The sequence below is a fragment of the Copadichromis virginalis genome, linkage group LG18 (genome assembly GCF_057382275.1).
Source record: "Copadichromis virginalis isolate Kocher_CV1m ecotype Utaka linkage group LG18, C_Virginalis_male_GT1.1, whole genome shotgun sequence".
Lineage (NCBI taxonomy): Eukaryota > Metazoa > Chordata > Actinopteri > Cichliformes > Cichlidae > Copadichromis > Copadichromis virginalis.
The window spans coordinates 24641501-24654763 of NC_140635.1; the positions used below are offsets into that span (position 1 = coordinate 24641501).

Genomic DNA, 13263 nt, shown 5'->3' on the forward strand with positions numbered 1-13263 from the left:
ATGCAGAAACATTGTTCACTTCAGCCTCCCATGCACCTGTCGTTGTTCCCAAGGGCCGGCATGGATAATTCTTTTCTTTAGCTCATTGACTGATCTGCAGCAATTGTGGGGGCTGGGGAGAGGAGTGGGCGTGGGAGGGGGGGTGCCTCCAGCGAAACTCCCCTCCGCTGCCACGTGAGTGACGTGTGGAATGGTGTATGCATGAAGCAGGAAGCAGGAAGCAGGCACGGTACGTGATTGGTTAATAATGTAATTCAGATTTATGTGATGAGAAGAGGTCTGTTTCCTTATGTTTGGACGCTTCTATGAAGTGGGTGTTTGTGAGTGCTGATCGGAGAGGAGAGGGAAGGATGGAGGAAGCATGCACGGTGAGGATTCCATTTCATCCAGTGCAACATCTCTCCCACTCCCACTACTCATTCACATGTTTCTGCATATGATTCAGGGAAAAAGGTGTGTCCCTGTTTCTAGTCCCCATCTGCATGCCGGGAATCATCCTATGCATGTAAGCTTCTTCCATCTGCGGACAGATGGGGGCTTCTATTCATATTTTCATGATGGATTCTTTGTGTTAATGAGCCTTCAGCTTGGTTAAAGCATCGGTGATGGTAATTGTATTTACGAGAGGCCACACACAATCCTTGGGTTTAGTGTCGTATTTGGGGCCTTTTCTAATTTGGGCAGGAAAAAAGCACAGCCAAAGAATACATCAATTCATAAAGCATGAAAATGAACATGCCTCATGTACTGTCTATATTATCCATTCTAAAAAGAAATCGGCTGCATTTCATTTCAAAAAGGGGAAATGACAACAGTAAGCTGGAAGAAAATGACCGCACGGCTGCAGATTGAGCACCTTTCCCAGCGGTGAGGTCTAAAAATAGACATATACAGGAATAACGGCATAATCAGCCTCCAAGGTTTGTTCTCTGGTGCTTTCTATACCAAAAGCCCTCCAAAATATACAAGGACAGTCCAATAAGCTTCCAACTTGCAATTAGAGCAGGACCAGAGGACCCTGTCTTCAAAACTTCATCTCTCTGACCCTCATACGTCTTTTAAGCAACTACAGCAGATGTTTAATAATAATAATAATGGATTGGATTTATATAGCGTTTTTCAAGGCACCCAAAGCGCTTTACAATGCCATTTAAGCTCCCAACCTTGCACTTAATCCATTTTCTACAACTGCAAGATTCACTCGTGTGTGTGTGTGTGTGTGTGTGTGTGTGTGTGTGTGTGTGTGTGTGTGTGTGTGTTTGTGAAATGTCCAAAAGAGCAACAAACTTTCATTCAGTCTTTCAGTTGCCTAAATTACCAGCTTCTAAAAGTCTAACTTAGCAGGCTGTTGGTAGTGTGTTAGTGTTTTGTTAAAGTACCTTGTTGGAAGCCATCTCACTGACAGAGTGTCGGGTTTTCAGCGTCTCTAGTTGCTCCAGACACCAGTCCAGCTCATCTAGAGTCTCTATGGCCAGCTGCTGGTGAGGCTCCTCTGTATGTATATCACACACATATATATATATATATTAAATTTCATCGGGGAGGAAATGTTAATGGTATTTCCCTCTCAAATATTGAGCTGCATTTTGTTTCATAGTAATTGTATCCATGGGATGAGGATACAAGTGACTTACAATAAGCATTAAAAAAATCATCATTACAGGCACATGGCTGGAAAACTTGCCCACCACTGGATTTCATGTGTTGTTGAACAACATTTGCTTACTAATTAAACAGCTGTGATGTGTTTCCAGTAACCCAGATTTCCCGATTCCCAATCATGTTAATATCCTTGCCATCTGTGTGTGTTTGTGTGTGTGTGTATGTGTTTTTTGTTTGTTTGTTTGTTTTTTAACAAGTGTGTATTTTGGGCTAATAAGTAAATATCTCATTCCAAAGCCGCTACCAACCTGCGAGGCTGGTCTTGCACATGGATGGTGGGTTGCTGCCTGAAGATCGTGTTCTGTAGACAGAGACCATCCAAAGTGAACATATTAAAGACACAAGTCAGGTGTGGTGGTGAAAGAGCAAAAAGACTTAGGAAGTCTCCAAAACGCCTACTTGCTGGCCGTGCGATCTTGCTGGCCGGTTATGACGGCAAAGTTACTTCTGACTGTCCTCAGGCTGGCGAGGACCTACGAGAGGAACAAAGGAGTGAATGTATGAGTTCATCAAATGACGCATTTGTAATGTGATGAAGTGTAGCTTTAAATGCTCATAAAAGCTTCCACTTTCATTGAACAAGAGCTTCTCAACACAAATCACTGACTATCATTTGATACTGTGGCTCTCCACTCTTGGCAGATGTGCTACCCAAAGGCATCCCCCACTCCCTTTCTGATGTTTTCATAGCATCACTGACACTCCTCTAGGTCACGTCTGCCACTGCATCTGTCACCAAACACTGACTCAGCATGAGGAGAAAGCCCACAGAGTATCAGATGTCCAGACTTGATCCATGCATGAGCCTTATCTGCCACCATGCATATCTTAAACAGCATGATCCAGCAGTATTGGATTCTCAGCTCCTTTCACTGTGTAAAGTGAGCACAGGAGTGACGCACATCCCACGCAAGAGCTAGGCAACACCAGCGGGATGCTGATCCTGTCGCAGGGCCAACATGATCCTGAGGGGATGTTCCGGTAGAGCACTAAAACCCAGTCTCATACCATCTGGAGGCTGTTTTTTTTTTTTCTTAATTTGTCCATCTGCCAAATTTTCAAATAACACAATAAGTAAAACAGGCTGACTGGAAAAGATTTCAGAGGACTCACCTGTGCAAACGGTGTGACTATCATGTCTTCTGTATGTCTGCAGAAAAGACACACAAGAGGAAAAAAGCATGAAAAAACACAAAATACTGAGAAGCTCAACTATAAATCCCTAAACTGTGATACCAAAGAGTGATAAAAAGAAACCTTCCTCGTATCTATTATAGTTTATTTTAATTTATTAAAGACATGCACTGCTTCTAGTGAGGCCGGTGAGGAAACAGTCGGGGTGAGGTGGAAAGGGTGGGCGACACGTTATGAACAGTTAAATATGAGTAAAAAAAACCCAAAAGTGTGTTATTATACTTGACTCCGCTCTGATTAAGCGTCGCATGCAAGAACAAACAAAACAGAACGGGGTGTTTTAGAGAGCCTGACAGGGGTCACAAGAGAGGTTTTTGATATTTAGTCATCGGGAGAAAGGAGGGAAATGATCATGAAGCCATCCAGAGGGAATGCAGAAGAGGCCTTCAGGGGACAGAGCCAGTGTGGGTTTATTTTCGCCCTAATTTATTTTGTTTATCATGTTCTTCTCACCGAGATGACAACCAGTTGACTTCCCAATGCTTCAAGCTTTCTTCCCTTTAAAAACAGATAGGCAAGAGGTTGAAGAAATCTGTGACTGCTTCAATTACAAAACTGAAGGTTTTCTTTCTTTCTTTCTTTTTTTTTAGATAGCGTGAAATCTATAATGTCTTGCTTGGGGATGTAACTGAGACACACAGAAAAACAAACAAAATATTCCTTTCTTTAGAATCCCAGTGGAATAGATTTGACATTCAAGCACTTTGTGATGGGAAAACAGCTGCAAGCAATATATAGCATGTCCTAATAAAGTATTTGAGAAGGCTCAGTCTTCTCAAGGTGGACCTTTCTTAACAGTCCTCCTCACTCTATGAAAAACAAGTAAAAAAGTTAAACTGCGTGACAATTTGGCTTCAGAACTCAAACTGCAAACAGGTAAGGGAGCCAGCACGTAAATCGAGGCACAAAACTGCTTCTCCAGCCCGGAAACCTCTGAGCTCAAACAGATAGAGAAGAACAGAAAAGCAGAAATGCAAATATGATCCATGTGATCCTAGTGGTATTCCTTTAGGATAAAAAGCACAGCATCAGGAATGGCTGTTGATACTTTGAAAACTTTTACCCGTGTTTTTCAGATGTAAAAAGCTCTTTTTTACTTTTAGAGAACTTGATATCAACAGATTACTACATGTAAAGCAACAAGATTCCTAGGCGGGGCATTGGATTTATCCAAAGGGTTTGTTTTAGGCCCCTCTCAATACATAGAGACAGAGGATTAACAGTTTCAACTGGTGGACTTACAGGTCACTGGCATTGGAGGAGTTTCTGGAGGGACCTTTGGGTGAAAGGTCAAAGTCGGAGTCAGAGCGGTAGAGGAAAGATTCCCTCCGCTGGCTGTGAGGGAAATTGGTCGGTCGGGCCAGACCGGAGTTAGGGCTGGCCTGAGGGTCCAGTGGGCTGCGTCCCACAGACAATCCATTCTCCACATCAAAACTAAGAAGACATAAATGCAAAGAGAATTTATTAAGGTTAGATGGCTTAAGAGGCTATTTAGGAATTTACCAGCTTGTAGATTTGATCAGGAAAGGAAATAGAAGAAATGAATCCATCCAAACTGTCCATGCTTCCTGGAAAGCTTGTTTTTCCATTCTTAGACACACAGTGCCATAAAATATCTCCCACAGAATATCTGCAATGTGTGCATTTATGTGTACAATAGCTGGTGTGTATGAATATATCCCTGAGTCTGTCACACAAATACAGTTCAGCACTTTGTGACTGTTTGCAGCATCAGGCAGGAGCAACCGAAAACCAGCTGTCAACAGCGTTATTGGAAATACACCGAGTGGCTGGTCAAGTGGGTCAGCATGCACTGAGGTGAGAAAACGAGCTCCATTAAGAGCTGCAGGCAGTATAAATGCAACAGCCATAAAATAAAAAGAATAAGGGAGAATAAATGTGGGAATAAGCATTTCCCTTCAGACCAAACTGACAGACAAACTTTTTACAAAATTCCAGTTACAAGTTAACCAGACTGCTGCTCCTCTGGTGCCAATAACATGGACACAGTTACTAAAAGATGGAATATTCATATCTAAAACATCGCTACAGACCTTATAAAGACTTCTATCACACAAGCTTTCAATCTGATATTGTCCTTTCTTGAAGAGGAAATAGTGTAACATAGAAGTAAAAAAAACTCAGAATTCAAATTTAGAAGGGTGACAAAAAAAGGATAAGACATTGTGATATATATGAGCTCAGCTCACAGCTCAGGAAGTAAGCTAAAATCAGCACCACAATTCAAGCCGAGCAACAATGGTGGATAAGAAAACACATCCAAGTCAGACTGAGACCAAAATGAGGAGGTGATGAGATCCAAAGAGGAAGAATAGCTCTCAGCACTGGTGGCTGCATGCAATGCTATAGCTGATTTATAAATAGGATAACTAACCGCTAAAATCCATTAAGTGTGTTATTAGAGTGATCCAAAAAAGAGCAGCTGATTGGCAGGATGGACCCATTTTTCATTATTAATATATTTAACATTAAAAGATAGTATAGCATTTGAAACAGCGAATCAAGCGAAACCTGAGGCTGTCAGGCAACCAGCCTGGACGTACTTGAACTCCACAGCTACACAATCATCATGCAGAGAAACAGTAAAGGCATGAAATGTGTTTAGATAATGTGATGCTCTCGTGATACAAGTATGTGTATGTGTCCGCGTGCGCGCGTGTACATACAGATGAATCCCGACTGTGAGCGAACAGCAGAGATAAAAATAGCAGCACAGTACTGACGTGGGTTACACGAGAGAGGCGAGTCTAAAAATAGCGCAGCGTCAGGTGAAGAGGAGTTCCTCCTGAAAAACACCGTCTGACTACAGAGGAAAACAACAAACGAAGGCACGGCAAGGTCCTTCTTCACAGTCTAGGCATGTTTCTCCTGTGATCTACATTTCTACTTTCCCACAGCGTTGCTCTGAGCCTCGGAGACTTTCGGCCAGCAGCTCCGTTTGGCAACGCATCTCCTTTTGCTAAACAGCGTGAGGATCTCCAGAATAGAAATCCACACTTTAGTAAAACAACCATTAGCAGAACATGAAGGATTTTGCAAGGGCAGATGCTGAGACACACTTGATCCCTTTCAAATAAACAGAACGGGGAAACCAATATTTCAAAATAAAAATCTCATGGCGTAGGTATGGGTTCCAAAGTGTTAGAGAATAATAACACACAAACCCAAAATGTCAGTGATACAATTACCACAAAATCAGATCCTTGTGCAGCTGTGTGGGGTCTAGAGTGTAACAAAATGCACACATTGAAAGACGTTAACAACTGCCATGTCGCATATATACTCACTGTACACTGTGTTGCATACAGCAGTTGATGCTCGGTTTAAATGTTCGACTTCAAAGTGACCATGGCTACACGCCTACCAGCACCAAGTTGTTGCCATTCAACTGGCAGATGTTTCCATTAACAAACAGTTGGAGAGGTGTAGCTAACAAAGTCAGAGGTCAGTGAGTGCACAGTATAGAAGGTGGGGAGTAATAATGTGTTTTTCACATGGTCAACAGTTTTTGACATTTGACACAACCTGAGCAAAACCACAACTATCTGCTGGCTCCATGAATGACTACCTTTTACTCCAATCCATGAGCGATTGACCAACTTTGGCATTTGCAGAGTTGTGCTGCTACAATCCAGCCTTTACAGTTGCATGAAAACACTGCATTCATTCCTCTCTTGCTGCGTTCTGCAGTACTCTCCCCCCCAAGACGTTGGTGTGTTACTGGCTATTACATAACAGCAGAAGCTGATTTCCATGTGACAGATTCAGACACACTGACTGCATCACAGAAGAAAGTGCGAGTGACTAAAATGTCAGACACAGTACAGTGGGACTGTGCCAGCGTGGCTGCTAGAGTGAGCGTGCACGAATGACAGACAGGCTGTGTGTGCAAGGGGTAAAAAAAAATCATAATTTTATGTGTAAATAATACAAACAATGAGTCCCAATGATGTACGCCTACAATGTGTGTATTTTAATCTCAAATTACTGAGGTGAGGAGATGGTCACGCTCTCCTCACCTTTTCATGTTTCCAGTTTAACCCATCTCTCTCATCGTATCTCTGTATTAATGCTGCGCCCGCTGCTCTCCTCGCGTGCTCTGATTATGAATCTGTTTGTATTTCCACACGTCTCTGTCTGTGCAGCTAAATTTAACCTCCGTTCGCATGTGAATCCAGAAAGGCAACACTGCAGCTAAAAATAACCTTCAGGTAGAATTCAGAGCCCTCCTCTCTCTCTTTCGCTCTCTGTTTGTCATCTCCGCCTCACAGAGCAGCAGATTCTTCCCTCCATTCATGAATATTTATGGAGGAGTTTCTATTTGAAGCCGATACCGAGCTAAAATTAGACCGCGGATCAAAATACCGCCTACGCCATTCCCCCACTGCTTTTTTTTTTCGCTTCCAGTTTTTTTCTCTTTATCTCTCGCTGAGCTGTTGTGAGCCCAGTGCAGGAAAGGGAATCCTGACTCACTCGTGACACTTCACTGCTCACCTAGTACTCCAGCACCCCAGCAGACAAAACACGTAGTATTTTTGCATTGTGAAATCACAATCTTCTAGTTGTGGTTCATACAGTTTTATAACAAATCCTTTAATTTATGTGGCAAAAAAGAAAAAAAAAGGGGGGGCGGGGAAGTAGCTGTTACCATGGAAACAAGCGATGGAGATCTAAATAGGTGATAAAGTAAAACAATAACTCAAAAACACATGCTATTTTTGAAAAAAATAGTTGTTGAGGCTGTTAAGTTGTGAGTTATGGAGTTTATAATTTTCTAAACAGCTGAATTGTGATATTCTATATTCGGAAAAAATGAAAAAAGCAGTTTACAGTTTTTCCCGTAATGTCGTTTCACAGTAAGAACAGTGCAACCAGAATATTCCAGTATTTTCTGCACACCTCCAATGTGCACAATCTTTAACTATACAGTTAACAAAATGTGCATTAACTCTGTCAGCTGAGGCATTCTGTAGTCCTAAGAGGTCAAAGGTCAAGGTTCAAGCTCAGTGTGCGCATCGTCTGAACAGGAAGCTCCCACAGAAGCTCCGTGGCTGGTTGGTCTTCAAAAATGACTCCTCCATTGTCTTTTTGTTTTTCACAACTGGCACCCACCCACCCGCCTGCCCACCTCTCCTCCTTCTCCGGCACCCTTCCCACTCTCCACTCTTCTCTGCTCCAAGAATAAAAAAAAGGGATTTTTAAAAAATATCCCTGTTAGTGTGGGAAGGTGTTAATTATAGTCCCGATAAAACTGGTGATGAGTGATAGCTAACGTGTATTTTAGGTTCTTCCTGCCGAATTAAAATAATCTATTCATTCTCTCTGAGGACAGAGTCCCTCTGCTGGGCCTTAGTGAAACTGCTACAGCCAGTCAATGTTCATGTCTGAACAGAGAAAACTAAGGCATGTTATTCATTTAATAATTTATTATTCAGATATTTGTATCATTGTAGCTTCAGCACAGACAAAACATGCATTCTGACGATTTTGGGGTGAGTCTTTGAACTTGCACATTGTATGCATTGTAAAATAATGAGGTAGAGACGAAGTTTTCTGCAGATAAATCAAATTAATCACTGAACAAAAACCCGAGCTACTTTTGTTCTTAATTATTGCCACGCTGTAAAAAAAAAAACCCTGACTGAAAAGTTTTTATACGTGCAGAGACGGTGAAAATAAAATCTCATATAAAAGCTAAAAAGCCAGCTGAAATGCGTAATGTGCCACCTGTTGGAGATTGGATATGGTTAAATAGAACCATCCTAATTTGGCATCTGCATTCGCACACCAAGCTTCAAAGGTGGACATGAATGCACATGCACTCGCACACTTAATTACTTCTCTTGTCTAAAGACCAATTAGAGCCAGCATTCCTGGACAAGGCAAAGACTTTTAGTTAAAAAAAAAAAAAAAAAAAAAAAGGTGTAAAGAGAGAGGTGTTACCATGTTTGTTATTTAAGTGGTTGGCTGGTAACAAGTGTGATTGATGGCAACCTGTCAGTGGCCCTGATACTTGACACCCCGCCTGCGTCACCGCCTGTCATGGCAACGTCAATCCCATCTGGGGAGCATTAAAATACAGGAGCAACGGCGAGCGAGAGAGGGAGAAAGCAAGGGCGAGATAGGCCCGTAAACCAGGGCAAGCTGTCATCTGAACCTTCATTCATCACTCCCAGGCCTTTGCTGTGACACAGCCAGAGGTAGAATTAGTTGCACCAAAGCCGAGCTGCGCGACGAACTGGGACGTTTATTCAAACGCTGTTTAAACTGATGCACAGAGCATTCGCTTCATGCAAGAGAAAATTGTGCTTTTGTAAAACTTGGGAGATAATCTGAAATGATTTCTAGTATGCGATAATGTGTCAGTGTGAAACAAAAGCAACAATGCTGTGAAATTATTACAGCACAAGAGGCACGAGAGACATTCTCCGCCCGGCTTGAGTGAGACCACAAAGTTCACACCAGCAACTAAGAGTCCACACGCTGTAGCTCAGCACACAGAACAATGGGAACAAAGGGAGAACAGATGTTGTAAAAGTGGTCACAGTAGAAATCCACAGAGGTGATTTTGATTCACCCAGAGGTGAATCAGCTCTATTTATCCCAGAGCACAAAGTCATCAGTTTGTGCTCTGGGATAAATGTTGGTTTTGTGTGGCCCTTCACACACACAGCCAGGACCACCCTGTTGTTTGTCTTGCGCGTCTTCTTCTTCTATTCTGTAACATCACGTTACTGAATCTGGCCGTGAAGAAACCCGATGGAGGTGGTATGTGTTTACATGTCGACAGTGTAGCTAGATTAATTCACAATTGCCTTATCTTTTTCCCAGAGCACCAGCTGCAATCCATCTCTGAAAGTACACTTATATTTTCATTGGTTTCTTGCATCTTCTAAATATTTTCTAAAAGCAATGTCATGATTATTTTATAAATCTGATTATGTTATACACTGTGGGTGGCTTAAATGAAGTATGGTAAAACAACACGTCTCATGGAAAATGTTTCCTTTTTCCATGAGTACATCTTATCAATTTACCTTCTCAAGCATGCTCTGGAATATGGCGCAGTTAAAGTAGTGTGTTTGAACATCATGCAAGGTCATTTGCCTTGAATTGAAGATGATAAAAAATTCTAAGCATCCAAGAAAATCCACCGAGTAATGGCTCAAAAAGAAAAGGGGGTCATGGAGAGGACTGGACTTAAATGCTGCGAAATGTGGATGTCAAACAGAAAAAACAAACAAAAAAAACTCTTTGACTTGTCAGATCACTAAATGAATGTTGCATGAAAGAGTGGTGAAATAAATATCAGACACAGGTCTGACAAATTATGCAAAAAACCTACAGGAAGTAAGTTATTTATATCTCAGTTGGCCCAAAATAAGCTTCTGAGGCTATGGGTACATTTTCTACAGGAGAACACTAAATCTATTGAGATTTTGATATTGACTGAAAAAAGCATGTGGTGTTTCACAGAGGATCAAATGTTCCTCATTTCACATGAATGTGTAATAAAGGCACTCACAACAGATTTAAGGAAAGAAACTTATCGGTTGTCTTGTCTGTCATGTCACTGACAACTGACTTGTGGACCATTAACCCAAAAAGGGAACAGCCTTGTGACAATTAGCCTAGCTAAACTTAGCTTAGCATGAAAACAAACAAAACGAGCATTTAATCTCATTCGAGGCTCTGTGCTGGACTCATGTTTTAGTTGATAGGACATGTTTATTAGTGAGTTTTACAGGAGCTTATAAGTAGATTTTGTGCCCCTTACACAAAGCAAAGTTAGCTTCTGAGCTAACGTTCAACAACAAAGCAAACGTGTATTTCTCAAAAAGCCAAATTAGCATTTAGCTGAATAAGCTAAATATGTAAGAATGTGTTTCTCTGTTCCTGAATAATCCTCCTAAAACACACACACAGAGCAGTTTTGCTATATACACTGTAGATCTTTCTCAAACCATACAGCAAAGCAGCACAGACATAAACCGGACTGCAGCTGTGACTGCTTAAGAAAGTAGTTGTGAATAGCAACACAAACAATAACCTTTTAGCTATTTTCACACTTTACAGCCAACAAAAACAGGCCCAGCAGGTCAGCCTCTGAGTGACAGAGGAGAGCTAATTATAGACATTGTGCATTGGTAATAGAGATGTCTAACCACTGTTCAGAATGAAGTGAACCAGTAAAAACTGGTTTTAAAAGTGTGTAATCCAATGTAGAAGAGACACAACAAAGACAGGGACTCAGAATCATTTGCCTTATCTTATCATTGCCTTAAAAAATGAAGACCCAACCTATACTTAGATTATTACCTGCTGAATAAATAACATTTGGCTTAGAAGACATAAAAGCTTTTGTACAGACATACTGTAAGAAGTTACTATTCTCGTTAAGGAAGACTTCACGTTTAATGTGATTAACTATTAACCTAAAACAATGCATGATTTCTAAAGAGGCAATCCTAGATAGTCCTATAGAGGAATATATCTGTTAACACTAAAATTAACAATTACCATCAGCTAATTTCAAGCAACAAAAGGGTTTGGAAGTCAGTATCGGTAAGTAAATAGTTAGGATGTTGTTAGATTATTCTTGTTATGTCTGTAAGGAAAATCTGAACGGTTCTTGCAGGCAAGGAAAAAATTTTGGAAGGTGACTATCTAGTAGTCTATCTAGTATCATAACTCACTTAGCTGCAACCTTATTTTCTGGTCCAGTACTGATTGCTCGGAAATGACTGTGTGCAAAGTCTGGAAGGATGGATTCCCTCCTCACTACGGTCAAGGTGAATAACTACCAGGATTTATACATATATCACACTCATGCAGTATTACATTACATTTGTCAAACAGCATTTATTTAACTTAGAGAAAATGAGTGTCAGAGGTAAAACACTGCAGGTTCCTCAGGACTTTCCCTCTGATGGCTTCAGTCACCCAGCTGTCTTCCCCCAATATTTTTCTTCCTTTGAAAAACAACATAAAGTCTAGATGTGGAGCTCTGATACCGTTTACAATGTGAAATGACTGCCGAGGACAATCTTGCTGTCAGTCATCAGTTAGCTGATACAGTGTAGGCAGTGGTGAGATGTCACAATCAGAGGTGCTGTGGAAGAAGGAAATACTCGTTTTTCCAACAAATGGTTTTAAGTTACACTTACACAAGCGCTGTCAGCTGCAAGAATTCCAACAATTTCAGTGCAGCCAAATTGCCCAGATATTTTTTTTTGCATATTTTGTGCCTAATCTATGAAATTGAACTTGCATAAGGAATCTGTCACTGCAAACACATTCCATTTTCTTCAAATGTTCCTCTTTGCCTTTCCTTGAATGAACCCTGAAAGAGAAACTCGCTGTTAGAGCGACAAGCTGTAGAATGATGTGTGGATATCTTGCTGGCAAAAGATAGATATGTAGCTGACCTCTATTTCACTGCGAACTGTTGTTTAAATTGCAAGTGAACAGTGGGTCATACACATGCATAAAGGACTCCTTGCATGGGAAAACCTCTAACTTCAACTCCAGATTTTAAATAATAAATAAATCAGTATTTCCATGCAGTTAAAAGCCACTTCAATGCAAGTCCACCTCATGGTATTAACTTGAGGTGGAAGAGGAGGTGGAGGTGGTCAACAAGTACCTCGGGCTGTGGGTGGACAACAAACTGGACTGGTCATGCAACACAGAGCACCTGTATAAAAAAGCCCAAAGCTGACTGCACTTCCTCAGGAGGCTGAGGTCTTTTAACATCTGCAGGAAGCTCCTGAGGATGTTTTATCAGTCGGTGGTTGCTGGAGTACTTTTCTATGCTGTGGTGTGCTGGGGGAGCAGCACAGCAAAGAAGGACTCATCCAGGCTGGAAAAACTGATCAGGAAGGCTAGCTCTGTGGTGACAGTGGCAGAGAAAAGGACACTAAAATTGCTGGACATTATGGACAATGCTGGGCATCCTCTGCACACGGCCATAAACAACCAGAGGAGTCTGTTCAGTGACAGGTTGCTTCTCCCAAAGACAAGAACTAACAGACTTAAAAACTCCTTTGTCCCACACGCCATCAGACTGTTTAACTCCTCTCTGGAGGGGAGAGGGAGGGGAAACAGGAGGACAAAGGAGGGGGGAACAACTAAGCTGTAGTGCAATACTTTTTGTTAATATCCAACATTGCAATAAACTTCAATACTTGAATGTGCAATTCCCTTGTATTCTTATTCCTATTTATTCCATTTATCCCTTTTGTATACTCTTTATTTATATATGTCTCTGTATTTATATATGTGTATATATGGTATCTGCTCACATTCTGTAACTTCTGTCGGTGCTGTGCTATTTGGAAACCGAATTTCCCAGAGGAACCCACCCGAGGGATTAATAAAGTTTTA

The 13263-nt window shown here is 41.3% G+C and overlaps 1 protein-coding gene across 4 annotated transcripts in view; it reads right to left on the reverse strand.

Annotated features, from left to right (window-relative positions):
- pde4ca (phosphodiesterase 4C, cAMP-specific a) overlaps window positions 1-13263 on the reverse strand; it is a 51943-nt gene that overhangs the window by 7191 nt on the left and 31489 nt on the right. For all 4 annotated transcript variants that reach the window (XM_085438604.1, XM_085438607.1, XM_085438605.1 and 1 more), the window contains 6 exons: window positions 4099-4290; window positions 3310-3354; window positions 2776-2812; window positions 2062-2135; window positions 1911-1963; window positions 1380-1492 (listed from right to left, as the gene is read on the reverse strand). In XM_085438604.1, the coding sequence (XP_085294730.1) occupies window positions 1380-1492; window positions 1911-1963; window positions 2062-2135; window positions 2776-2812; window positions 3310-3354; window positions 4099-4290 (514 nt within the window). The remainder of the gene's footprint in view (window positions 1-1379; window positions 1493-1910; window positions 1964-2061; window positions 2136-2775; window positions 2813-3309; window positions 3355-4098; window positions 4291-13263) is intronic.